At 51.3% G+C, this 25,493-nt stretch overlaps 1 protein-coding gene across 3 annotated transcripts; it reads left to right on the plus strand.

The window, feature by feature from the left end:
* On the plus strand, positions 1-25,182 carry CHAF1A (chromatin assembly factor 1 subunit A). Of its 3 annotated transcripts, none has more exons than XM_027547288.1 (15): positions 1-304; positions 2,871-2,921; positions 4,816-5,678; positions 11,683-11,739; positions 14,320-14,549; positions 14,682-14,742; positions 15,114-15,182; positions 16,209-16,435; positions 16,972-17,140; positions 17,293-17,373; positions 17,760-17,852; positions 18,548-18,800; positions 19,343-19,833; positions 24,101-24,197; positions 24,704-25,182. In XM_027547288.1, the coding sequence occupies exons 1-15, from the start codon at positions 34-36 to the stop codon at positions 24,802-24,804; spliced, it is 3,114 nt and encodes a 1,037-aa protein (XP_027403089.1). In that variant the 5' UTR covers positions 1-33; the 3' UTR covers positions 24,805-25,182. The 3 variants fall into 3 exon arrangements, with proteins under 3 accessions (XP_027403089.1, XP_027403090.1, XP_027403091.1); XM_027547290.1 differs by lacking the exon at positions 1-304 and adding an exon at positions 561-767 and having other exon boundaries at positions 24,704-25,096; XM_027547289.1 differs by lacking the exon at positions 2,871-2,921 and having other exon boundaries at positions 24,704-25,096.
* The last annotated feature ends 311 nt before the right edge of the window (positions 25,183-25,493 follow it).

Here is a 25,493-nt window from a genome sequence, read left to right on the forward strand (position 1 = left end):
GCCAGGGCAAGAATGGAAGCTTAGGTTCTCGCGATGACGCTCCCGGCGCTCCTCTCTTCCCGAGTAGGTCCGTCACGTGACGTGGCATCACCCAATCACCGTGTGGGCCGCGGGGGTCGCCGCGGTTCCCGCCAAATACGAGCGCGGCGGCCGCGGCAGCAGCGGCGCGGGCGGGAGGGCGAGCAGCAGCGGCCGCCTGAGCTGAGCCCGCTCCTCCGCCGCCTGAGGGGAACTCGAGACGTCGCCCTCGCAATGCTGGAGGAGCCGGAGTGCGGGGCGCCGGGCGCCCGGGGAGAGGCCGCAGGTCGGTTCCAGTCCGCGCTGAGGGAAAGGGGGGTCGCGGCGCGAGGCCTGTGTGGGCCGAAGCGGCGGCTGGGGGCGGACTGGCCTCCTGGCCTGGGCCCACGGCTCTGCATCTGGCGTTCGGTCCGTGGAGCCGTTACGACCCCGGGGAAGGGCCTTGCAACCCGAAGGGCACCTCTTTGACGTTATTGTTGCAGCCGCGACCATTTTTTTTTTCCGGCGCTTTTACGTCAGTTCGTCCTTTCAGAGCGCTTTGCGGTGACGGGTGTGTGTGTAGCCCGGAGGGGAAACTGAGACCCAAAGAGGCGAAAGGGCCGGATTTGTTGGTTACCGAGTGCGTTTGTGTCCCCCGGACAAGTTGGACCCTGCAGCGGCGCTATGGGCCGGATGTGGAAACTGAGGCCCGGGGTTCCACGGGGTCGGGGGACCGGAACAGCCCCGTCTAAGGGTCAGGGCCAGCCCAGGTGAGAGGCCCGGGTGGTAGGGGTCCCGGGTTCTTGATGCCGCCGGATATGCAGGAAGACCGATCTTTCTCCTTCCTGTGTCTTGGGAGGGGGCTTTCTGGCGCCTGGCGGGCCCCTTACATGGGGTGGCGAACTGAGGAGGACCAGACGGCTTGTATCCCCTACTCCACTCCCATTTTGCCCCCAGGACTTGGCGCAGTGCTTGACACATAGTAGGTGCCTAGTAATTAAGTGTCGGTAGGGACATCCGCTAATCTAGTTCAGAATTTCTCAGCCTCAGCACTATTGACACTGGGGGGCATTCTCTGCACTGTAGCAGCATCTCTGTCCTCCACCCATAAGATCTCAGTAGCAAGCCCTTCTCATCTGGGACAACCAAAAATGTATCCACTGTCAAGGTGCCCCCTAGTTAATAAGCACTGTGCTGTTTCCAGACTTTGGGATTTCAAAGAGACAGAATTCATATGAAGTTGGGGCTGATTGTCATGGACAGTCATTAGACCCAGTATGGATGTTTAAGAAGTTTACAAAGCACCTTCTGTTATTATGATCAGGCTATCCTAAAAGGGAAGGATGTTTTAATGCCAGATAAAATTAGAAGGGATATAGTCTCAGAATAAAAAGCAGTGGTAAGGTTGTACAGAAATGTTTGTTAATTGCACCTATACCTTTGAATAGACTGAGTCCCTGGATGGGATCCCTTTTATGTTGACCCGAAGTCACCTCTGTTCTGCTTGCATCAAAGCTCGTGACTCAGGGTCATGCCAATAAATCCTTGTGATTGTCTGAAAATTAAGTGGCTAAAGATTGTGTATCCTTCAATGGGGGCGGGGAGGAGTTCATGTTTTTGAGAACTGAAAACTTGGGAATAATACTATCTTGCAATGGGAAGAAAGGAAATGTCTTCTGGGTACTTTTCTTGTATTCCTAGCTTGGAAGCGGGTAGAGTAGGTTCGTCTATGGGCAGTTGAGTTTTTTTAGAAAGCCAGGATCTGATTTTTAAAAATACTTACTCGTATGTATCTTAAAAAAAAAAGAATGTAGGTTAGCCAAAATAACTAGACTTTTCCAAGCCAGATCTAGCACATGTCAGCTTCTCAACTTATTCTAGCCGTTTGAAGATATTTATTCAAGGACTTAGTTCTGTTTATGGTCATTTCTGTACCAGTTTTGATACTGTTATGCCTTTGTGTATGTGTGTGTGTGTATTTCTTTCCCTCCTGTGCAGGAAAATATCCTCCCTATCATTTCTTGACTGTGCTTCAGCTCCAACTTGGCAGATTCAAGATGATTTAAGTTGTATCACCTTTTATAAACCCTATTTTAAGAGAAAATAAGCCCTATACCAATTGTACAGATTTGTTAGTGGGGAGAGGTTGGATTGGAGGAGCATGTTCGGGCTCCTTTTATGGTAAAATCAGCTGATACAATGTTTTCTCTCATCTGTAGTTTCCTTACTTGATTTCCTACTACCTGCCAGGCCCTGAGCCCATGTGTGGAACAAGTCTGTGTACTGTCACAAAGCTGGTGTTCTGATGGGCGGGAGAGACAGAAACACAAAAGTCTCAGGTGTGCTAAGCGCTCAAGGGAAATAAGACAAGAAGATGTGACAGCATTCAGGGTAGAATTTCTTAATCTACTGACATTTGAGATCAGATAATTCTCTGTGGTGGGGAGCAGTCCTATGCATTGTGAGATATTTAGCAGTGTTCGTATCCCTTCCCCACTTGATGCTGGCAATGCACTCTCTCCAGTCAGGACAACCAAAAACGTCCTTTGTTGTTGCTCAGTTGTGTCTGACTCTTTGCGACCCCATGGACTGTAGCCTGCCAGGCTCCTCTGTCCATGGAATTTCCCAGGCAAAAATACTGGGGTGGGTTGTCATTTCCTTCTCCCGGGGATCTTCCTGACCCAGGGATCGAACCTGTGTCCCCTGCATTGGCAGGCAAATTCTTTACTACTGAGCCACCAGGGAAGCCCAAGGATGGGGGTGGGAGTACCCAGATCAGCCCCATTGGACGACCACTTTGTATAGTAGGTACTGTATTTTCTGCTCCGTTGTTTCCAGCACTTAATAACATATCCTTTGACATTCATTCACAGCCATGGATTGCAAAGACAGGCCAGCTTTTCCAGTCAAGAAGTTAATACAAGGTAACTCTGGGAATGGGTTAAATATTTGCTCCTAGCTTATGTCCTTCATTGTTTTCTCAATTATTATATTTTTCATTTCCCTTGAGCAGAGGCAGGCCATCTCCTGGGGTTCTCATCAGAAGCATCAAAGGGGTGGAGGGGAGAAGACAGTTGCATCTTACATTTGGAAGCTGGGAAACCCATTTCACTGCGTGCCGTTCCCAGGACCAAATGCAGAGGTTGCTGCTTTTACAGCTGGATTCCAGCATATTGACTTTGTAATGTTTTTTCTCATGGAGGAAAAATATACTGTATATTCTATATACCACAGAGCAGGGATACCCAACCTCTGGGATCTAGTGCCTGATGATCTGAGATGGAACTGATGTAATAATAATAAAGTGCACTATAAATGTAACTGTCCCCCCATCCTCTGCTGCTGCTGCTAAGTTGCTTCAGTCGTGTCCAACTCTGTGCGACCCCATAGACGGCAGCCCACCAGGCTCCCTGTCCCTGGGATTCTCCAGGCAAGAACATTGGAGTGGGTTGCCATTTCCTTCTCCAGTGCATCAAAGTGAAAAGTGAAAGTGAAGTTGCACAGTTGTGTCGGACTCTTTGCGACCCCAAGGACTGCAGCCTACCAGGCTCCTCCGTCCATGGGATTTTCCAGGCAAGAGTACTGGAGTGGGGTGCCATTGCCTTCTCCGCCACCCACCCTCAGTCCATGGCAAAATTGTCTTCCACGAAACCTGGTCCTGGTGCTAAAAAGGCTAGGGACCACAGCTGGAGAGAGTTTCACAGGCATCCTAGCCTCTGCTCCCAAGCTGTCAAAGCCAATAACATCTCTTGATGTTGCCAGATGTCCCCTGGCAGCACAGCTGTCCCTGGTTAAACACCTTTTTACAGGAAGTGTCTCAAAATCCTTTCATGAAAAAGGGAGGAATGAATTTACCCTTAGGTGAGATTAGTGGCTGGACTATATAAAAAAGGATGGTTTTTGGTTTTCAAAGCTTGGTTATCTGGTTCCTCTGTAGCAGCTGGCCTTCTGTCATGACTGACAGCAAGGTTGGTGTTGGTAGGAGTTGTATGAAGGGCAGCCGCCTTCCAAGGTTAAAGGATTAGGGGCAAACCGCAGAATCCGAGGGCATGATCATCTTATAAATGAAGCCAGAACAGGTTTATGTGTTTGGTCTACATTAGAAAGTAGTTAATAAGATGTTTGGGTGTTTGAGTACAGGCAGACTCTGTAAGAAAGTCACCCATCTGCATTTCCTGTCTTCCATGTGCCTCTCTCTTAGAACCATCCAGAAGGTTGACATGCAGTGGGAGGATACTTGTTTCACTGGCAAGAAAAGCTCTAACAGTCGGAGTGCTAGGGGCAGAACAAAATCTTAACTGTAAATGGATCTGTCTCTTTAGCTTTTGGAACCAGATACACTTATCTTCAAATGGAATTTCCACCCATAATAAATAACTTTAGAATTTGAACTGGATCTCAAAGAGATCAGAAAATGTCTTCTTCGAAAGTCTTGCAAAACCCCTGCTCTAAAAGTTTGTTGGTGTTTGGGGATTTTGTTTGTTTTCCATTTATTTTTGTTCATTTGTTTTTGCTTTTAATTAGGTTGTTGGAAAAGTCCATAATGAAAAGACTTGTTGTTTAGTCATTAAATTGTGTCCAGCTCTTTGCAACCCTATGGACTGCAGCATGCCTGGCTTCCCTGTCCTTCATTGTCTCTTGGAGTTTGCTCAAACTCATATCCAATGAAAAGATAATCCCTTTTTAAATTTTAGATATCCTCCCTATCCTCAAGTACATCAAGGTTGTTCATTTTTTGAGAACATAGAATGTTAAAGTATTGATTGTCACTCTTCACACTATCACTTAAAAGAGGTCCTCCTTGTCTTCTGGTTTCAGCCCGACTGCCATTCAAGCGCCTGAATCTTGTCCCCAAGGAGAAAATTGACGATGGCTTGGACGACACAGGGGGGTCTCGGGCTGGCCCTGTGCAGACTCAACTCCACAACTTAGAAACCTCTTTGGACCACTTGGAGAACTGTCACATGGGTTCCGACATAGATTTTAGACCAAAACTTGTCAATGGGAAGGGACCCTTAGATAACTTTTTAAGAAGTCAAGTTGAAACCAGTATTGGCCAGGCTGTGGTCATAATCGATTTGACAGAGGACTCGAGCAACCCCCCGGACAACATGGTGGGCCACAATAAACTGAATTCTGCCGCCTCCTCCGCTCAGAAGAACATAAATGGAGTCCCAGACAAAGCTGGAGATGACAGGGGGCTGCCAAAGGCCAGGCAGAAGGATGAGCTGGCAAGTCCCGAAGAGGCCCTTTCAGAAGTTCCGTGCAAGACAGAGGCAGGGGGTGCTGACTCGGGGGGTGCAGACAGGAGGGGACTCACACAGAGGGGCTCACCCCAAAACTGTCCCAAGCTGACTGGTGACCTGAGCATGTGGTCTGAGAAGGACCGGGATGGCTGGAGTGAAGCCGGGGGCATCCTGTTCAAGGGGAAGATGCCCGTGGTCGTCTTGCAGGATATCCTGGCCCTCAGACCGCCGGCCAGGTCTCCTCCCGCCACTCCTCCCAGCCAGGCTGTGCCTTCTGAGAGCGAGACACCGGAGTCCAGCCCAGAAGAGGACTTGGCGCTGAGCCACTCGTCCTTGAGCTCTTCCTCTCCCACCAGCTCCCCCGAGGGGCAGTCTGTGCCCACAAAGCTGCATACAGGCCCCAGCCCCTTCCCTGCCTCCACACCCGTCTGCAGAGTGAGTACCTTCCCCGAGTCAGTGCTGCCTGAACCTAGAGGCTTCCATCCAGCCCCTCACTCTTCACTCAGGGATCCTATGTTGCCCAGCTGGCTAGTGGCTGAGTGAGTGTGGCCACAGATGAGCTCTTGTGATCTGAGCAGGTCCAGTGCAGAATTCTTTCTGATACCGAGAGCCATTGAATTGTTAATTTTTGTGCATACTGCGATGTGCACCAGTGTGTGTGTCCGTGCCTTCCTGGTAGCCTTGTTCACACTTAAATAATGGTGCTGGTCACCTTAGCCACACTAGTGACTAATGGCTGTGATCCTCAAGTTAGCCTATATATATATATATATATACACACACACACACACACATTTTTCTAGATGTTTATTTGGTTGCACTGGGTTTTAGTCGCAGCATATAGGGTCTTGGATCTTTGTTGTGGCATGCAGGATCTGTAGTTGCAGCATGTGGACTCTTAGTTGCGGGATGTGGGATCTAGTTTCCTGACTAGAGATCAGACCTGGGTCCTTATGCATTGGGAGTGCAGAGTCTCGGCTCCTGGACCACCAGGGAAGTCCTTCAGGTCAGCCTTTAACTTCAGCTCCAGGCACTCCTATTCCAACACAGGAGTCATACAGTCATTGCTGGTAAGCACTCAGCGTTGGTGACGAGACCCAAAGACGGCAGGAAGAAAAAAATGGGGCATCCTGAAGGGTCAGCTCTCATGACCGCCTGTCTTAAAACCTCACCTGGAGAAGTGAGAACAGAAAAGACCTGGCTCCGTGTTTAAGGCCCCAGGCAGGTGGCTTTGGAAATTTCTGTTTCCATTATTGGCTTCCAAAGGACATAATGGCAAATGTCTCTATTCTCACCTGTCCTTGCGGTCCTATGGGTAAAACAGAATCAACTAGTCAAGAATCACAAAGCATATTTCACAGTATCTGTGATTTGAGGGTTTTGTAGCACTTGTATGTGTTCATATCGGGTTTTCACATAAGATGGGTTCCTGGGGCGAGTCCTTTTATTTTCTACTGTACCTGCTTCATTTGACCATAAACCGCCTACTTTGATCTCCCAGGGAGATTGGAGGATGGGGAAAGTGGCTTCCTCTTTAGGTTCACAATATATCTATCAAGTCCAGGGTCTTCTTTTTTCCTTCTGAGTTTCTAGATGTGTCAGACTGAGATACTCAGCTTTTAAATTCCCATCTGAGCCATCACCCAGACTCTTAAGAACCTGAGTTTGGGTCCCGTGCCATCAGCCATCTTGTTCTGTTTTGACCCTCCAGTCACACAGAATCCTTGCTGCTTCTGCTTTGTACAACTACTTTGTCACATGACTGGTAACAGCCAGTGAGCCCAGAGAACAGGACATGTACACATTTTCATTTTCCTTCATAGCTTTGTTTTTTAAGTTTTTTTAATGTGCATAGCATGGTCCCAGGACTGGGAGGCCACGCTTTTGGGGCTTGTCACAAAGCAGTGCTACTTCTGTGCACTTGCCTAAATGCTGAGCGCATGAACCAGGTGTGCTGAGTTTACCAAAGCCTGCGTCTGAGACCCTGATCTGACTCCATACACAGGCTTGGGGTTTTAGATGTTGTAGAAGACAGTGTTATCACTCAGCTTTGCAAACAGTTCATGCTGCAGGTGGTGAGGCCTTCAGCCCTCCCCACCAGCCTGTGGCACAGAATTGCCCCAGTCACCCGCAGCATGGGATAGAGCCCCCTGATGCTGGGTGACACCATACGTGTGAGAGTGAAATGGAGTGACCACCGGGAGATGCCCGAGGGCCTTGCACACTCAGTTTCTGGTTTATCTCCTCACTTTCAGGAGTGCTGGATTTCCTGAGTGGTTGATTTTTGTGGTTGGTACCTAACATTAACAAGTTTCCCTGCTGTGGGCCCAGGTTCTTCCTGACCCCTGTTACTGTGGGGAATTCTTTTCTTTTTCCATTTTCTCTCTGCCTTCTCTTCTCCACATTGTAGGCAGAAGCTTGCTGAAGGCTTGCAGATTGTTTCTTATTCCCATGTCATGTGTGTGGTTTTTATTGGGCTCAGTTTATCCTGGACTTAATATCATAAATCTGCATTGGGAACCCCCAAACATTAGCTGGTCCATGTGTGCGTGCATGTGTGGCCAAGGGGGAGATCCAGCTCGTTAAAATGCAGATCATGCCGTCCCTTCATCTAGAGAGCCTGACTTTGAAAAAACACTTAGGAACACCTTTTCTAGATAACCCCAGGTCTCTTGACTAGACAAAGCATGGCTGTTTGGCCTCAGAGCTTTTACCACCTGAGACAGAGCTGTTTCTCCAATTTGTTTGCAGCGACATATGTCATTAGTCCACATTATTGTTGACTCAGATGTTTGTTCCCTAAAGGGCTGTGTGGATACAGTGGTGTTACCGGAATCTACGCCTTGCCTCTGTACAGTTGCTGGAACTCTTTAAATTATATTAAATTATGGTAATTTAAATTATACAAGTATTAAATGCTCTGTTTTTTTTTTTAAAAAAAGTATCACTGAACCGTCAGAGCCCCTTCTGGCTTTTTCCTGTCCCCCAGGTTGCCACTATAGTTGTCTTACATTGCTCTGTGTGGTGTGTATGTGAAGGATCCCTGGGAATATACAGTATCATTTTGTTACCTTACATGAGCCATATACTGTCAGTATGTTTCTTTTTTATTCCAGGGTATGTTTAACTGTATTTTACACTGGGATGGGAAGATGTATGTCTTTTTAACTGCTATACTGTATGCAGATGGTGCCATGGTATGGATAAACTGCAGTTTGCACAGTCATTCTCATTGACGGATATTTCTTTTTTTTTTTTTTAAGTATTTATCCGACCGCACTGGGTCTTAGTTGCAGCCCGATGGATTTTCCAGTTATCTTCATTGTGGCATGTGGGATCTTTAGTTGTGGCACGAGAATGATTAGTTGCAGCATGGGGGATCTGACCAGGGATCAGATCCCAGGCTCCCTATATTTGGAGCCCTGAGTCTTAGCCACTGGACCACCAGGGGAGTCCCAACAGATATTTCTATCGTCTCTTGACTCTCAGCCTTGATGGAATGTAATTGTCCTGAGCTTCCCTGGGTGGTTGTTCAGAAGTGCAGGCTCACAGGACTGGTCATGTCAGTGTCTGCATGCTGACAGTCCCCCACGCCTGGGGTACTTAGAGTTGTGTCTCCCCTCCGCTTGCTCTCTTTCCCCTGCTGTCAAGGTACTAGCTGCTGTGGGGCCTCCCTCCTTACCTCGCTGCTCCTCCCACCTGCTCTGGACTTAGAAGTTAGATCTCCTTCTGTATCACACCAGACAGAGGGGGCTCTGGAGTTCTCCCGAATACAGTGCAGGAATTTTACTGCACGGATGTGGTTATATATGTTTTGACTCTTGGGTAGTTGATGTATCTGTTTTAACCTCATACTAGAATCTTGGGTCTTTCTTTTGGTAGCTGAGTTCCAGATAGGGCTTCCCTGGTGTATCAGGAGGTAAAAGAACCCACCTGCCAATGCAGGAGATACAGGTTCAATACCTGGGTGGGAAAGATCCCCTGGAGAAGGGAATGGCTACCCACTCCAGTATTCTTGCCTGGAGAATTCCATGGATGGATGAGCCTGGCGGCCTACAGTCCACGGGGTTGCATAGATTTGGACACGACTGAGTTGCTAAACACTAACACTTTCCAAGTAAGTAAAATGTGTGGCCTGTATTTTGAAAGAGTTCTATAAATATTTAGGCCAAATGTCAAGAAGAAAAAGTTATAGCTGTTCAGTAAGGTTTATCCAAATGTATGGTAAAGCAGAAGAAATATTAGTTTTAAGTTAAATTGCATTTGCTGTGATTATTGGATATCATGATGCCAGCTCCTGGTAGTCATGTGAACTCTTTTATTCCTGGACTCATAACACAGGGTAAGATTTGGAAGGGTCCTGATTCTGCAGCTGAATCTCAGCAAGTATGGGCGAGACCCAGCACGTCTTCCTCCGAAAAAGCCCTGGTACAGCAGGGTGTGGCAGTCACGTTTGGTGCTGTATTCTTTGAATACAAAGGACAGTGGCATAGATACAGCACCTTCCAAACCCTGCTACCTTCTCCTTTGTTGTGGCGGTGAAGTCCGCACGTTTGACAGGCACAGTGGATGCTGGAGAAGTGGATGCTTTTTCTTAAGTGCTTGGTTAGACAGCTTTGGTGTTTCTGAGGGCACCTGGCTTAGGTGGGGTTGAGCACTCTGCCAGTCACGTGGCTTTCACATGGCCAGGCTCAGCCCTCTGCTGAGGGAAGTCTTGGTCCAGAAAGGACTCATTGTGTCCCGAGTAAGAAAGATATCTTATCTGTATGTGTTAATCTGTAGGAAGTCTTAAGGCCAGGCTTTCCTGCCCTAAGAGAGAAAGCACTGTTTTTGTGTAGTTTTGTTGGTATGTCAGTTTCGAGAGAGATGGGCTTTTGATCTTTCATCTTGTCTCATTAATTGGCTGCGTAAGATGAGCCCGGGGAGGGTGGGTATTTCTTTCCAGTCCAAATTCTCCCCATTGCTTGTCCAGTAAATGGTGCGATTGCCAGGATACCCTGCTCTGGAGAGAGCTTAGACCACTAGCCTGGACTTCTTGTGTGTATTCCTGCTGCTGCTGCTGCTAAGTTGCTTCAGTCATGTCTGACTCCGTGCGACCCCATAGAGCCATTTTGCCAGCATGGTGAGGGAGCCCAGCCACGCGTCTTGGTCTCTCCTTGCAGCCCAGGCATAGAATGCAGCAGGGCGATTGAGAACACTCTGCTCTAGAACATAGGGGTTCTGGACTGGATGACCACTTCTGGCCAGCTGACTCTTTATCCTGAACATTCACGCCATGTTCTAAGAGGCAAAGCCTCACTGGGCAAAGAGAACAAGTTTGTGGCCCACGGGAATCCAAGCCCACACACGTCTTGCTTGAGTCCCATGGTATTGATTTGTAGACATGACAGGCAAACCCTCTGAGCTAGTGTGGATCTGGTTTCAACTTCCCCTGCAATAAAGTGCATGTCACAGTAAAGCAAGTCACGTGGCTCTGTTGGTTGCCCAGTGCATGTAAAAGTTATGTTCACACTATGCTGTGTGCAGTAGCATTATATCTTAAAGAAGTACATACCTTAATTAAAAAAATACTTAACTGTGAAACTTCCCTGGTGATGCAGTGGTGAAGACTTTGCTCTCCCACTGCAGGGGAAGTGGGTTCAATCCCTGGTCAGGGAACCAGGATCCCACGTGCTGCACAGTGTGGCCAGAAAAAAAAACTTCACTGGAAAAACTGCCATGGTCTGAGCCCTCAGTGAGGCGTGGTCTTTGCAATAGTAACATCGAGGATCACTGAGCACTGATCAGCATACCACGTATAACAATGAAATGTGTGAAACTTGAGGATTACCAGCATGTGACACAGAGACGCAAAGGGAGCGAATGCTGTTGGGAAAATGGTGTTGATAAGACTTGCCCAATGCAGAGTTGCCACAAACCTTCAATTTTTTTTTTTTTAAACGTGTTATTTTGGAATCGAAAGAAAGCAAGGTGTGCCTGGAGTCACAGAAAACCTCCACTGCCAGCCTTCCTGGGAAAAAGTAGAAGGGGCAGCCGTGCAGGGCCGGGTGTCTGCAGGACTCAGGACTCGGCCTCCGCAGTTGCTTATAGGCCTGCTGCTCTGTGTCTCCCCAATGCCAAGGCCCTGCCTGTGGCTCTTGATACCAAACCTGGCCTCCGTTTTGGTCATCTGCCTTCCGGCCTCCCTTAATATCTCCACAAGTACACTTACGTGCTTTCATTGGAGCTTATGACCCAACCAAGACCTTCTGGTTTTGTTTGCTGGAACCGTCACCCAGAAAGGTTTCCATTGTTGTTTTGCAGAGTGTTGACTACCCCCCCCCCTCCCCGCCCCGATCTCCCCTCAAGGACAGTTCAGTGTGTTAAATGTGTTAAAGTGATTGAAACGTTAAAGTGATTGAAACAACCCGTGTTCTCATTTCAGTGTCTTTCCTTTCAGATAACTAAGAAACTGGTCAGAGGCTCTGCAGAGAAGAACAAGATGAAACTGCAAAGGGTAAGGTTTGTTCCCTGAAGTAGCAAGTTTCCCAGCTGCACGCTTCGCAGTAAATGGGCAGCAAAGCCCTTTGCATGGCTCTTTTCCCTGCTCGTCCTGGGCAGCATTTCAATTCTTGCTTCATTTTACATACCTGGGCCTCATGTTTGTAGCTTGCATCACTCTGAGCTTTGCTGAATCCTAAGGTTTCACCTGTAGTCTTTTTTAAGCTTTTACTAGAATCAGTACTGTCATAATAGTTAGGCATCCCCATTGTAGGGTTTTGTCTTTTTTTCTGTTTTTCGGCTGAGCCACTTGGCATGTGGGATCTTAGTTCCTAGACCAAGGATTGAATCCATGCCCCCTGGGAGTCTTAGCCATTGGACCACGAGGGAAGTCTCCCCTATTGTAATGTAAAATCGCCTTAAAAAGAACCCAGTTCCTCTCCCTGTGCCCCATGCTCCTACAGGTAAATGGAAGTTACACCCTTTCTGAGGCGCTGTAATGAGGGCCCTTACACCAGATGGGTGATTACTATAAAGGGGTTCCCTATTGAGTCTTCTTTTATCTGAGGGGTCACATTGTTACACACAGCAGTGCAGGGGGACCTTCTTTCTTACTGAGTGAATTGCAAAGAAGGTCTTGGACTCCTCACCCGTCAGCACCAGCTCAGGGAAGGGGCACTCATGACAGTCGGCTGTGTGCTCATCAGGTGCTTCTTGTGCTGTCTACCTTATGGCCGCGTTCAATTTTTGTGTTTCGGGTTTGATGCCTTTAATGTTTTTTAAGTCTTTATTGAATTTGTTACAGTATTGGGGGTTTTGTTTTTTTTTGGCCGCAGAGGCATGTGTGATCTTAGCTCCCCAACCAGGGATTGAACCTTCACCCCCTTGGATTGGAAGCAGTCTTAACCACTGGACCACCAGGGAAGTGCTCCTGATGTCTTTTTGAAAGTTTATCTCATTTGTTGGAATTTCAGAACTAGGCACCTGCTTGGCAGGTGTGGCTGAAGAGGTCTGATTTATGCCTGATTCCAGAAGCCTCCTGTCCTTGCAGTTAGCAGCAAGGAGACACCCCCACCCCCCCCCCACTCTGCAATTGCTGCTGGTTTCCTCACCCTGTTACTTGATCAGTTACTCAAGCCCCTGCTCCAAGTGTCCCACGAGGACATTTGGCAAGGACATTCTCAGGCCTCTATCAGCGTGCCTCCATGGCTTTTGTGATAGGGAACAAAGGTTGATCAGGGCAGGGTGTTCTCTAGGGACAAAGGCACAATCATAGGCCCAGATGGAGAGCTGAGCTGTCAGGCTCCTGCCAAAGGTGGGAAGCCTATGATGATTCTTGTCCTGGAGAATTACCCAGTGCTGTGAGAAGGTAGGGCTTCCTCAGTGGCTCAGTGGACAAAGAATCTGCCTGCAGTGCAGGAGGAGACACAGGAGTTGGTGTGGTTGATCCCTGGGTTGGGAAGATCCCCTGGAGAAGGGAATGGCAACCCACTCCAGTATTCTTGCCTGGAGAATCCCATGGTCAGACGAGCCTGGTGGCATACCGTCCAGAGGGTCGCAAAGCCTCTGACATTACTGACCATGTTAGAAGGTACCACCCCTTCTGTCCTAGAGCTGAAATTTGTTCAGTGTGAATGTCACCTTATATAATAACTCAGTGCCCCAGGCCACATATAAATTCTTGGGAATGAGGAACCAATAAAATGAGATGTTCATGCTTCAGAGAAACCAGTGGTTTCCTCCTGCTGGTGTTGAGGAGGCCCAGGCATTGTCATGGATATCATGATGTCTTTTCTTATCTTCTGACCTTCTTCTCAGATCCTGAAAAATGTTTGTTTGGTTTTTTGAGAAATTGTTTTAAAAATAAAAAGTTTTCTTTTGAGAAATGGCTTTACAGATTAAAAAGGTTTTTTCGCTTATGTTTTTTAATGTGTTCTTGTCTGTTTCCCGCTGTTTTAAAACTTAACTCGTCAGGTTTCCCGGCCTTGCCTCATCCTGCTCTCCCATTTCAAGAGAAATAAAATAAACCCTGTTGTCTAGAATAGTTTTGGAGGGAATGGAAAGAAAATGTCTTTTGGCTCTGGCATGCCAGGATCTTAGTTCCCCGACCAGGGATGGAACCTGTGCCCCCTACAGTGAAAGCGCAGAGTACTAACCACTGAACCGCCAGGGAAGCCCCAGGAAAATGTTCTTGTTTTGAGGGCAGGGAGGCAAAACCTACAGGTGTTTTAAATGTGTCTTTATTTTACCACACTTTTTTGAGCCAATAAATGTTACTCCAGCCCAACAGCAGGTATCCCATGTAGGCAGCTGAGAAGGGCTTACTTCATTTTTTTTAATTAAGTAAAAGTTGACCCTCATTCCATACTTGAAAATGGTCTTAAACACATCTTATTGTTACTCGCCCACAAGTCCCTGTGGCAGCCGGCCAATCCTCGTGGCCTTTCTCAGGGCGGAAGGAGATGTAATGGACCAGATATTGCCTTCTCTGTGCATGTGTGGGCCAGCGGGCCTCGCACCTCCCCCTCTGCCTGCACACAGCCTGCCTTCCCCGGCGTCTGCCCACGGGGCTGAGCTGTGTGCCGTCTCTGTGCAGGATAAGGAGCGTCTGCGGAGGCAGCTGAAGCTCCGGGCCGAGAAGGAGGAGAAGGAGAAGCTGAGGGAGGAGGCCAAGAGGGCCAAGGAGGAGGCCAGGAAGAAGAGGGAGGAGGAGAAGGAGCTGAAGGAGAAGGAGCGGCGGGAGAAGCGAGAGAAGGACGAGAAGGAGAAGGCGGAGAAGCAGCGGCTCAAGGAGGAGAGACGCAAGGAGCGCCAGGAGGCTTTGGAGTGCGTGCCCCGCCCCCTCCATCTGGGGTCCCACACCCTCTGCCCTGTCCCGCTGTCACGTAACCCCACCCCCTCCACGGGCATCAGCATGGGCCTGGGCCAGCAGGTGTCACTGAGTGTGATGTCTCGTAGGGCAAAGCTGGAGGAGAAGCGGAAAAAGGAAGAGGAGAAACGGTTGAGAGAAGAAGAAAAGGTAGAATGTGTTTCTAGATCGCGCACCTTCCTGTGTGTTTGAGAAGCAGGGCTTCTGCCTGATTGCTGCTGGATATTGCGTGTCCTCCCTGAGGTGGTGGTGGAGGCGGGTAGACAGGACTGACACTCCTGTAAGTAGGCTGGTTTGGGTGCCGGCCCAGCCCTTCCCGGCTGGCTGTCTCCTCCTCTGGTCCCTCTGCCCACAGGAGCAGCTCTAACCTTTGGAGTTGCCTGGTACCCATTTGTGGGTTTGGCGAACTTGCATTAAATTAATGCTTTCAACGTAAAAATGCTTGGAATTCAATTACAGGGGCTTTTGCATGCTTCAAGTTCTCTATTTCTTTCTCACCCTCATCTTCTCTTGCATTGCAGCGCATTAAAGCCGAGAAGGCCGAAATCACGAGGTTCTTCCAGAAACCAAAGACCCCACAGGCCCCCAAGGTGAGCAGCCTGCTTCCTCTGGCTTTAATATTGGTCTCTGTCAGGCTGTACTGTTTGAAAAATAAAGAGGCATCTTCTGACCCGCTGGCTGTGCTTTCATCGAGAGGGACGTCTGCTGGCCTTGGGAGCTTTGATCTCCAGCAGAATCTGGAGGTTCAATTCTTACCATCCACTGTGCTCTCAGAAAGGCAAAAAGTGGCACGTTTGCTCAAACTACCAAGTGTTTATAGAGGTTGTGCTGGGATCCGTGAGGGAGAAAGACCAGTCTTCACCCTTAGGGGATGTCTGCTCAAGATAAGAGGCAGGATTGAGCGTAAACAACCTGTGGGGTTCATTCAGCACAGGATTCTGCTTCCTGTCACCTTCTAGACCAGGCTCTGCTGGTGAAAACCCCAGACCTCTGTCCCCTCCCTCCTCCATGCTCCAGAGGTGCAAGGGTGTCCTTCCAGGTCTTTTACTGAGCATTTCCCTCCCTCCTGTGTTTGTGTATTCATGTACCTAACAAATTATGAATTTATTGTTTACTGCTTTGCTGAGTTGCATCTTGGATTCTTGCCACATTTGCCCTTGTTCATTCTTTTTCATTGCTGCAGTACCATGTCATGATGTGGATGCATCATACTTTGTACCCCCTTGCCATTGATTTCTACCCCCACCTCCCAACAGTGCGTGGGTGTCTCACACTTCTCTGGATCTGACTGATGGGTGAAGAAAAACATATTTATTTCTCTTTATGTTTCTCCATGATTCTCGGTACAGTTGAACATCTCTTTGTGTTTGTTTATCATTTTATTTCTTTTTATTAATTTTATTTCTTTTTTTGCCAATTCCTCTTTTTTGTCAGGTTATTGCAGAATTGGCTTTCTTCTGATCTCTGGTTCTTTATATTATCTTGGTTTTTGTTCTTGGTGATGTGTCTCCTTTGACACTGGGTCCCATGTCCAGTGGCTCCTCCTCAACACTTGCTGTGCAGGTCCGTCACACAGTAGGCAACAGTGGTGCCATCACATCCCTTCTCCGTTTCAGACCCTGGCCGGTTCCTGTGGGAAGTTTGCCCCTTTCGAAATCAAAGAGCACATGGTCCTCGCCCCTCGATGCCGGACTGCCTTTGATCAAGACCTCTGTGACCAGCTTGACCAGCTCCTCCAGCAGCAGAGCAGCGAGTTCTCCTTCCTGCAAGATCTGAAAAGCCGGCGGCCGCTTAGGTCTGGGCCCACTGTGGTGTCTAACCGGAACACAGACCTCTCTAACAGGTTGGTTCTGAGGGAAGCTGCCGATTGCCCTTGGTGAAGTTGGAGAATCCTGAGTGGCCAAGCAGAGCCCTTGTCACTGCTGAGTCCCTTGGCCTTGACCGGTCAGCTCCCTCCCTGGCCTCAGACCCCGGATTCTACTGCTCTATCAGCTCTCTCCTGGCTTCACCTCCAAAGGCTCCCAGGTGCGGTGGCCTTGCAGAAAGTCTCAGCTCTGGAGTGCAGGCTGCCTCTCCTGGGTCCCCAGACTACGCGCCCCGCCCCCCGGATGGAGCTGACGTCTAGACCACTTGCCTGGAGGGTTGCTCCCCAGCTCTTGCCAATGTACTTGTTTTCACATGCCCACTTCTGTATATGCAGTGGGGCAGCAGCTTCCGTCTGGTTCCTCTCTCCTTCTCGCGCCATGTCCCTGGAGTAAACATTGGCCTGCTTTAGGGCTGCCCGTCTCTAGTGCCCACGACCTGCCACCCCAGGAGGAAGGATGTTGTGGTGGGCGAGTGCACCATGGAGGAGCCTTCTAAGCCAGGTTTTGTCTCCAGCGATGTGGTGATCGTGGAGAGCAGTAAAGTGGACGGTGTTCCTGAGCGGAGAAAGTTTGGCAGGATGAAGCTCCTGCAGTTCTCTGAGAACCACCGGCCAGCATACTGGGGCACGTGGAACAAGAAGACGACAGTCATCCGCCCAAGGGACCCCTGGGCCCAGGACAGGGTGAGTGTGTGGGCACTGCTCTGACCCCTGCGTATCCTTCTCAGCGTGGCCTTCTCCTGCGGCCCTGGGGCTCCCCAGAGTTCTAGCTTTTTAGCTCTGCCATTCCCTCCCGACCCTGGAGATGACAGTGACTGCTGTGTGTGTGCCCTCAGGACCTCCTTGACTACGAGGTGGACAGCGATGAGGAGTGGGAAGAGGAGGAGCCGGGAGAGTCCCTTTCCCACAGCGAAGGGGTGAGCATGGCAGGGGCCGGCAAGTTCCGGTGAGAGGGCTCCCTCGGACAGCATCTCAGCACCAGATTTATAGCTATTCTTGGAAAACCTTGTTTAGTGACACCTGCCTGGTGTGGACGGGGAAGCTCCCAGATACCCCTGGGTGGGCCCGCCCGTCTCCTGCCACACCCGCTGCCTTACTCCGGGCCCCTTATCTGTGTTCTGCCTGGCCCTCCACCCCCACCAGAGTATAGTGGGCTGGTTAGAGGATCCTGGCTGATCCTCAGGGTGTCCGTAGAAATGACGCTTAGAGCACTGGAAAGCTGTTTGCTTTTAATGTGTTCACGGGTGAATTATAAGTAAAGCACATGTTTCCACACGTTATCATTGTGCTTTTTTCTCTCGAGGACGATGACGATGACGTGGGAGAGGATGAGGACGAGGATGATGGTTTCTTCGTGCCCCACGGGTACTTGTCTGAGGATGAAGGCGTGACCGAGGTGAGGGCTGGACAGGAGGTGATCAGCCCAGAGCTTGGTGGCTGCTGACCAGGGGGTGGTTGCGTAGGTCCTGGCCCACCCTGCAGCCGATTCCTTGTGGACCTTGCTCCTCAGAGGCTCAGCCTCACCCCCCAGCTTTCGCAGTTCTACTGGATGGTGGGACTTTTGAGGGAGTCGTTTCCAGAGCTCTGAAGGCCTGCCGGGTTGTGGGGAGACTGGCAGGTGTGACCCGTCTCAGAGGCACACTTGGGGACCTTTGTCCTTCATACGTTTCCAACCAGAGAGGCAGATGGGTCTCGTCAGGCCCTGAGCATATCTGGCTTAGACACTGGCATCATTCTGAGGTGGGAGAGGTCCAGCACGGTGATTTCAGCTCCAGGATCACATGGTAAGCAGAGAACCCAGAGTGGTGCTAAGAAGTCTACTGAAGAGGTAATAAAAATAAATACCTGTGACTCTCCTGTGAGGGCTAGAAAGGCAGGTGCACCTAAGATACTTGAGGGTGAAGGTGCCAGTGATTCAGTCTGAAGACATTCTCTGCCTGTATTATCGCCAGTCAGGTGCCATCCACACTGGCCCTGAGTCTGTGAAGAGCTCTGCCTGCCTCCCATATGCTCTCTCTCTGTCCCAGAGGGGCACACCAGGGTACTGGGGAGCAGGGATCCTGAGCAAGTGTCTGCGCTCTAACCTGCCAGGAATGTGCCGACCCGGAAAATCACAAGGTGCGCCAGAAACTGAAGGCCAAGGAGTGGGATGAGTTTCTGGCCAAGGGAAAGAGGTTCCGCATTCTCCAGCCTGTGAAGATCGGCTGCATCTGGGCGGCCGACAAGGACGGCGGTGCTGACCTGAAGGTGCTGCAACAGTTCACGGCCTGCCTGCTGGAGACTGTGCCCCCTGAGGAGGAGCAGACGCCCAAGGCCTCAAAGAGAGAGAAGAGGGACCAGCAGAGTGAGCACCAGCTCTGGGCAGGGGCAGGGCGGGAGACTCCCTCTGAGGGTGGCCAGGTAACTCACAAGTTCTTCAAAGAAACAGCCAGAGCCAGTGCTTGCTGAGGAGGTGTCCTTTCTGTGACTCTCATGAGAGCTGTACAAGGTCGCTGCTTCAGTCAGCCTGTTTCACTGATGGTCACACACATTCTTAGCTCTTCAGAGCTGGGAGGGCCACTCAGAATGGGTGTGTGAGGGCTTACTAAGAAAACAGACACAGGAGGTGAGGCCTGACAGTTTATTCCAACCAGTCCCGCCTCGTGAAGTGTGGACCTCCCAGAGTCTCTCCTGGAGCAGTTCCTGTGTTTAAATCCACCCCTAAGCAGCCACCTGCGCTAAACCTGTGATGGTGGTGGTAATTTTGCGATGTCAGTCAAATCACCGCTCTGTGTCAGTTACATCTCAGTAAGCCAGGAGGAAAACAAGGCCACCCAGAGCAGACTGTGTCTCAGCCTCCCGGGGGCTGTGTTCATTCCGTCTCCCCCTGCTCCCTCTCCCCACCAGTCCTGGCCCAGCTGCTCCCGCTGCTGCACGGGAACGTGAATGGGAGCAAGGTGATCATTCGGGAGTTCCAGGAGTGCTGCCGCCGAGGACTGCTCAGCAGGGACGCCGGCAGCCCGGAGGACAGTGCCGCCAGCCCCCCGAGCCCTGGCCCTGCCCGCCCGCAGACCCCTACCGCCAGCGAGGACGTGGCTGTGCCCTCCAAGGCCAGGCTCAAGCGGATTATTTCTGAGAACTCGGTGTATGAGAAGAGGCCCGACTTCAGGATGTGCTGGTACGTCCACCCACAGGTGCTGAAGAGCTTCGCCCAGGAGCACCTGCCTGTGCCCTGCCAGTGGAGTTATGTCACCGCAGTGCCCTCGGCCACCAGGGAGGACAGTGGCAGTGTCCCCGCCCCGGGGCCCGGCCAGGGTATGCCCGTCTCACTCAAGAGGAAGTCGGCGGGTAGCATGTGCATCACCCAGTTCATGAAAAAGCGCCGGCACGACGGGCAGGTGAGACCCCGCTGCGGCTTGTAGTTTGTAGTAAACCTTTCTTTTAGGGCATGTTTAGATTTATAACAAAACTGAGGTGACAGAACTGACCAAAATAGAGGCGTGGGTGTAGAGGTTTTTCCACCCACCAAGCACCCGCAGCAAAGCCTGCGTGGCTCTCACAGCTGATGAACCTACGTGGACGTACCCGTCACCCAGACTCCAAGGTTTACTGGGTGCACTCTGGCTTCTGTGCATCCCGTGGGTTTGAACAGATGTATGGTGATGTGTGTGGCTTCACAGTGTCACACAGCTGTGCCACTGCCTTCACGCCCACATTCTGCCTGTTGGTCCTTCCCTCCCTCTACCCTGGGCCGCCACTGGGCCTACTGCTCTCACTGGATTTTTCACTTAGTTGTGTGCCTTTATGCTTTCTTCCTGTCTTTTCATGGTTTGACAGCTCATTTCTTTTCAGTGCTGAATAATGTTCCGTGCAGCAGCTTCTGTTTAGTTAGTTTTTGTGTTCATTTAACACAGTTACTAAGCACTTACTCCATACCAGGTACCCTGCTAGGCCTTGTAGACAGTGGTGAGCAAAACGCCATCAAAGCGGAGACAGACTGGAGTCCATGGTGGGAGCACCCATGTAACTATCCTGACAGCACATGGAGGAGGAAGCGTGTGGTCCCACATAGATAGGCCATGTATAGGGAGGGCCTCGCCTCACATGGAGGCAGGTGGGCTTCCTGAGAGTCGCTGGTCCCCAGAGCGAAGGCTCCCGCGCTGCCTGGACACACGGAGGCTGGGCCCCCACCTCAGCCTTGGTCCGTGTTTGATGTTTGTTTCTGTTACTGGCATGGGAAGATGATGGGTTTAGTCTCCTGGCTACTATCACCAGAAGCCTGGTCTTAGTTGTGGGCACCAGTCCTCACTGAGGCCAGTATCTCACGTGGCTGAAGATCTTGGAGACTCGAGTTTACGTGGATGAGAGGATGTGGTGAGAGCTGGTGTCTCGCTCGCATCTGGGGCTCTCCTAGGGTGCTGTCGCTCCAGGAGGTACTGCTAGAGGCTGGGGGTGAGGGAGAAAAAAGGGAGCCCGTGTGTGTGCCCCATCCCCTACCCCTGCTCCTGCCACATGTGTGGGGGGGGAGGATGGGCAGGGGGTTGGCTCCTGGAGTGATGCCCGCACACAGATGACGTCTTGGGTGCAATGGAAGCCTTCTTCCTGAATCATCACAGCAAGAGGGAGCCTGGGACAATTCTGTGCAGTCATGGCGGCTGTTCCTGCCATCCCCCACCCCGTCCCTGTCAGCTGTGGACATGGCTCGATACAGTAGCTCCCATCTGGTTAGGAGTCAGGGACCCAGCCCCACAGACAGTTCCCTCCTTGGGCCTGGACCCAGAACAGGCCCTCATGTGTTCAAGCTGTGATGAGCTGCGGAACTCCTTATGGTCAGCATCATCGTTAGCCAGACGGTCTCAGAAGGCTGCACATGTGATGCTCAGGTTGAAACCTGCTGGGGAGCCAGTGTGAATGTGGCCAGGGCTGGAAGGACCCTTTGGTGTCCTAATCCAGGCAGGGTTTGCGGGCTGCTGCCCTCATCAGGCCCCCACAGCCACCTTGCTGAGTCCCCTGTGCTCTTCTTCCCCTCTGACGGCGTCCACGCACGTGCTCGCAGTCTTTGTCTCTACGTACAGAAAGACGGGTTAGCCCTTATCACCTGTTTCCTCTTGCACTTGACGTGATTCTCTGCCCTTGGTGCTTTGTTGTTTACTGAGAAAAAGTGCTCCCCAATAAACTGGGGGCCCCTCTCCCCAGGTAAGAGGGGTTGGTCTATGAGAGGCAGTGACATGGGGCTTTTCATTTGATGACACCCATGAATAGCAGTCAGTGCTATTCAGCTTCTCCCCGTTCACTGGCCTCAAAGGGGCTCCGAGATGTGGCAGGATCTCACAGAGGGCCACATGTCCAGTGGTTCTGGGCGTGCTGGCCCCAGTGGTCCTGATTAAGTGGGTCTGAGAGTAGCTGCTAATGTCTGCACTTTGAACGCCCCTTTTTGGAGCTTCCCTGGCAGTCCAGTAGCTAATACTCCAAGCTTCCAATGCAGGAGGTGAGGGTTCAGTCCCTAGTCAGGAACTAGATCCCACATCCTCGCTTGTAACAGCGCTTGGTCCCCTGGGACCATGCAGGCCTCGGGACCGTAAACACATGGAAGTTTGTCTGCAGCAACAGGAAGTCCTGAGCTGGTGAGCACTGTGGTCCGCGGCCAGGCTGCTCCTGTCTCCTGCTGCTCCTGCCTGTTTGTGGCCTTGTCTTTGTGGTCACAGAACAGCTGCTGCACTGCCAGCCAGCGAGATGAGGATGGCCAAGCCTACCTGGGGAGGAGTCCCGTTTACCTGGAAGGAGGAGCAGACTCCACCTGTGTCTTTCTGACTGGAATGCTCTGACCCAGCCACCCAGCTGAAAGAGAGGCTGGGGCCATGAGACCTTGACCACCTCCAGCAGACTCCTTATGATTTGGGACAGGCAGGCGGGAAGAGAGCTCTGGGCGTGCACTGAGCAGGGCCTGCAAGGCAGAACACAGGAGCTGGGGAGCCTTCCTGAAGGCCGGGTTGGTGGCCTGGGAAAATGTGGATGGTGTGTATGAATATTTTAGATTGGGTTGGGATTTTTAATTTATGGGAATTTTAGAAGCTTTTCATTTAGAGTTCCAACTAGTGTTATACTTATGGGTTTACACAGTACCATGATCAAGTGAGATGAGCCGGCTGTTAGGGGCCACTTCTGCCCCAGAGAATGAGTGAGTGAGTGTGTGTGTCCGTCCCCCCGGCAACTCAGCTCTTCAGCCTTGTTCTGTTTTCGCACAGGCAGGGGCTCCATCTGTCCTTTCCAGCCTCAGTGCTTGGTGGTGGTGACATGTCTTCCTAACTCCCAAGGCTGCATGGCCAGCTGTGTGCCCTCTGCCTGCGATAGCGACAGCAGCATGTCGGGCTGTCCCCCGGCTGCATATGCTGACAGCCCTCAGCCCAGCACGTGGGACCCCTCCTGGAGCCTCACCTTAGAAAGGCTTGAGACCCGTCATGTGCCTGTGGGGCTGTGGGCTACTGTTCCTCCCACAGAGGGCTTGTGGGCCCAGAGCAGTCATCCGTTTGCACTTGGCTCCCAGTGTGGAGGCCTGGGACCGGGAAGGCTAGAAGGAGACCCGCCCGTCCCCTTGCTCACCAGACCCAAGCCTGCATGGCTGGGGGGTGGAGAAGGCACTGTCTGTGCTTCTGAAACAGGTGCCTGGAAGCTGCCCTGCACCTCCCAGCAGCGCCCATGGAGCTCTCCTGGAGCTTCTACACTAGAACTGAGGGGTCTATGAGCATAAGCTGTCTGCCAGCCAGGCTGGGAACCGCAGGCACAGTGGACGGCCTCGCTGTACTGTCGTCCCTTTTCCAGGCAGACTTACAGAGTAGAAGGGCTCTAGGAGGGTGTTGAGCCCCTTGGAAGGGAGCCCAGCTCCACTGCCTCTGCCAACTCTTGTGCATGGGCAGTGTTTAGGATTGGTCCTGTTACTGCCTCGTTCTGTGTCTCTGTCCCCTCTGGTGGAAGCCAATGATAACAGCTCCTGACGCCCATTCTTGGGGTGCTGGTGGCATCCACATGGGCAGAACTGGGCAGAGTGAGCATCAGAGGAAAGAGTTCACAAGTGTTGGGCAGAGGGACCAAGCTATTGGACAGAGAAGAAAACACTGACCAACTAACTTCTTAGCCACCTACTTATTCCAGAAGATAATAATTCAGAGAAACCATGTGCTTTGTCCATCTCCTTTTCAAACCAAAGTAGAGGATCCCCCCCTCCCAATTCTAATTTGCAAACAATAATGCATTATTTTTCTAACAAGGTAAATAATTAGTTCATTTCAGAGTACTCCCAAGGTTTCCTTTGATCATAACTCTTGAGACACTAAGACTTCCCTGACTCAGACCTTAAAAGAATCTGCCTGCAATGCAGGACACCTGGGTTCAATCCCTTTGTGGGAAAGACCCTGGAGGAGGTCATGACTGCCCACTCCAGTATTCTTCCCTAGAGAATCTCATAGACAAAGGAGCCTTGTGGGCTCCAGTCCATAGGGTCTCAAAGAGTCGGACACGACTGAGCAACTAACACTTTGACTTTCATCAGACTCCTCAGATAGTGTCTCCTGGATGAGCAGAGAGGGGTCGGGTGTGCAGCAGTGGGTGGCAGGGGGGTCACACCGACCCTGTCTGCTGCTGCTGACACAGTGTGCCTTGTCTGTTCAGGTTGGCACTGGAGACCTGGACGACTTCCAGGCGGACACAGAGGAGGAGGACGACGACGAAGGCGACTGTGTGATCATGGACATCTCTGATGTTGGGGGTGAGCAGGGTACCACACCCTCCTCTTTTCCTTCAAGCCGGCCAGGAAGGGAAGGGGCAGTTAGTCACCCCCCAGCTCGCATCCTGTGAGTGATGGGGACTGAGGAAGAGGTCCTGAAAGGCGCCAGGCAGGCTGGTGTGATGGTGTGGGTGTCAGGCCTCCTGTCCTGGTCTGAAAGCTACATTCAGGAAACCAGAGACCCAAGGGTTGGTGAGGAGCTGTCAGGGAGGGAGGGTGTAGGGCCTCTGAACCATACTTCCCCAGGGCAGGGAGCCAGAGGCCAGCCAGCCTGAGGCCAGCCACTGAGCCTTGCTGCCTACTTTCCTCATCTTTACCACGGGCTTCCCCTGTCCTGGAGGGTCAAGTGCAAAGCCTGCTGGACAGGGCTGCAGAAACACACAGGCTCAGGGTGAACACAGCCGAAGCCCCAGTGAGAAGGCGATGGCTTGCCTGCCCTCCCCCAGAGTGGACCCAAGGCTGAAGCCCCTCCCTCTCTTGCCTTGCAGACATCCAGGCCCCATGCGGAACCACTTCTGGAGCTGGGGGCTCAGTGGGGATGGACACCAGTGAGAGCTTCGTGTCCCCCAGCTCGCTTCGCCTGTCCTGAGCGCCCAAGTGGCCCGTGTATGTATGTAGAATGGTTAGGGTATTCTCGATGCCTCTCAGATACTTGAAAGTCCTGACTCCTGTGTAAAGAGCACTTTGTCCTGCTTGGCAGACCTCCCTGGAGGTCTGGAAAGTTTTATATAGGATACTTGGTTAGTTCTTTTTGATATTTGTAAAAAATTTCCCCCCAAAGCTGCATATTAATCTGCCCTTTAATAAAGCATTATTGTGATGTGACCTGCATGGGGAGGGCCTAGTCGTGCCCTTTGGACCCTGGGCAGGCGCAGTGACGAGATGCTTGTGAATGAATTGAAGCCCCTCGGATGCGGTGTGGCACCCGGACCTGACGTGGACCTGTATAAACTATTGTCTACCCCGACCTGGCGTGTCTGTCGTCTCTTCCAACACGTGGTGTCTGTACCTGGTGTGTCCAGAGGCCAGTGCTCTGCTGTCCAATGTCCACCCCCCAGTTCCCCACGCGTGGACCTGTGGCCTTTGTTTAAAGTTCAACGCTTCATACAAGTTCTGTCCCATCTCTTTGTTGTGTGCTGGGGCTCCTCGGCAAGTGCTTGTGCTGGTTAACCCTTCCTGCCCCTTGGCGGGTGGGCAGAGGGTGTTCCCAGCCTCGGGAGTGCTGAAGCTAGGAATTGTGGAGCCAGGCGCTGCACCTACTGGACCCTGGAGTGGCCC

The sequence above is a fragment of the Bos indicus x Bos taurus genome, chromosome 7 (assembly GCF_003369695.1).
Source record: "Bos indicus x Bos taurus breed Angus x Brahman F1 hybrid chromosome 7, Bos_hybrid_MaternalHap_v2.0, whole genome shotgun sequence".
In the NCBI taxonomy this organism is placed as follows: Eukaryota; Metazoa; Chordata; class Mammalia; order Artiodactyla; family Bovidae; genus Bos; species Bos indicus x Bos taurus.

Excerpts from the sequence above, each read along its gene's own strand:
- CHAF1A (XM_027547288.1), top strand. The coding sequence starts at position 34 with ATGACGCTCCCGGCGCTCCTCTCTTCCCGAGTAGGTCCGTCACGTGAC. Across the intron at positions 15,183-16,208 it reads AGACCCCACAGGCCCCCAAG|ACCCTGGCCGGTTCCTGTGG; the intron begins GTGAGCAGCCTG and ends TCTCCGTTTCAG. Across the intron at positions 24,198-24,703 it reads GGACATCTCTGATGTTGGGG|ACATCCAGGCCCCATGCGGA; the intron begins GTGAGCAGGGTA and ends CTTGCCTTGCAG.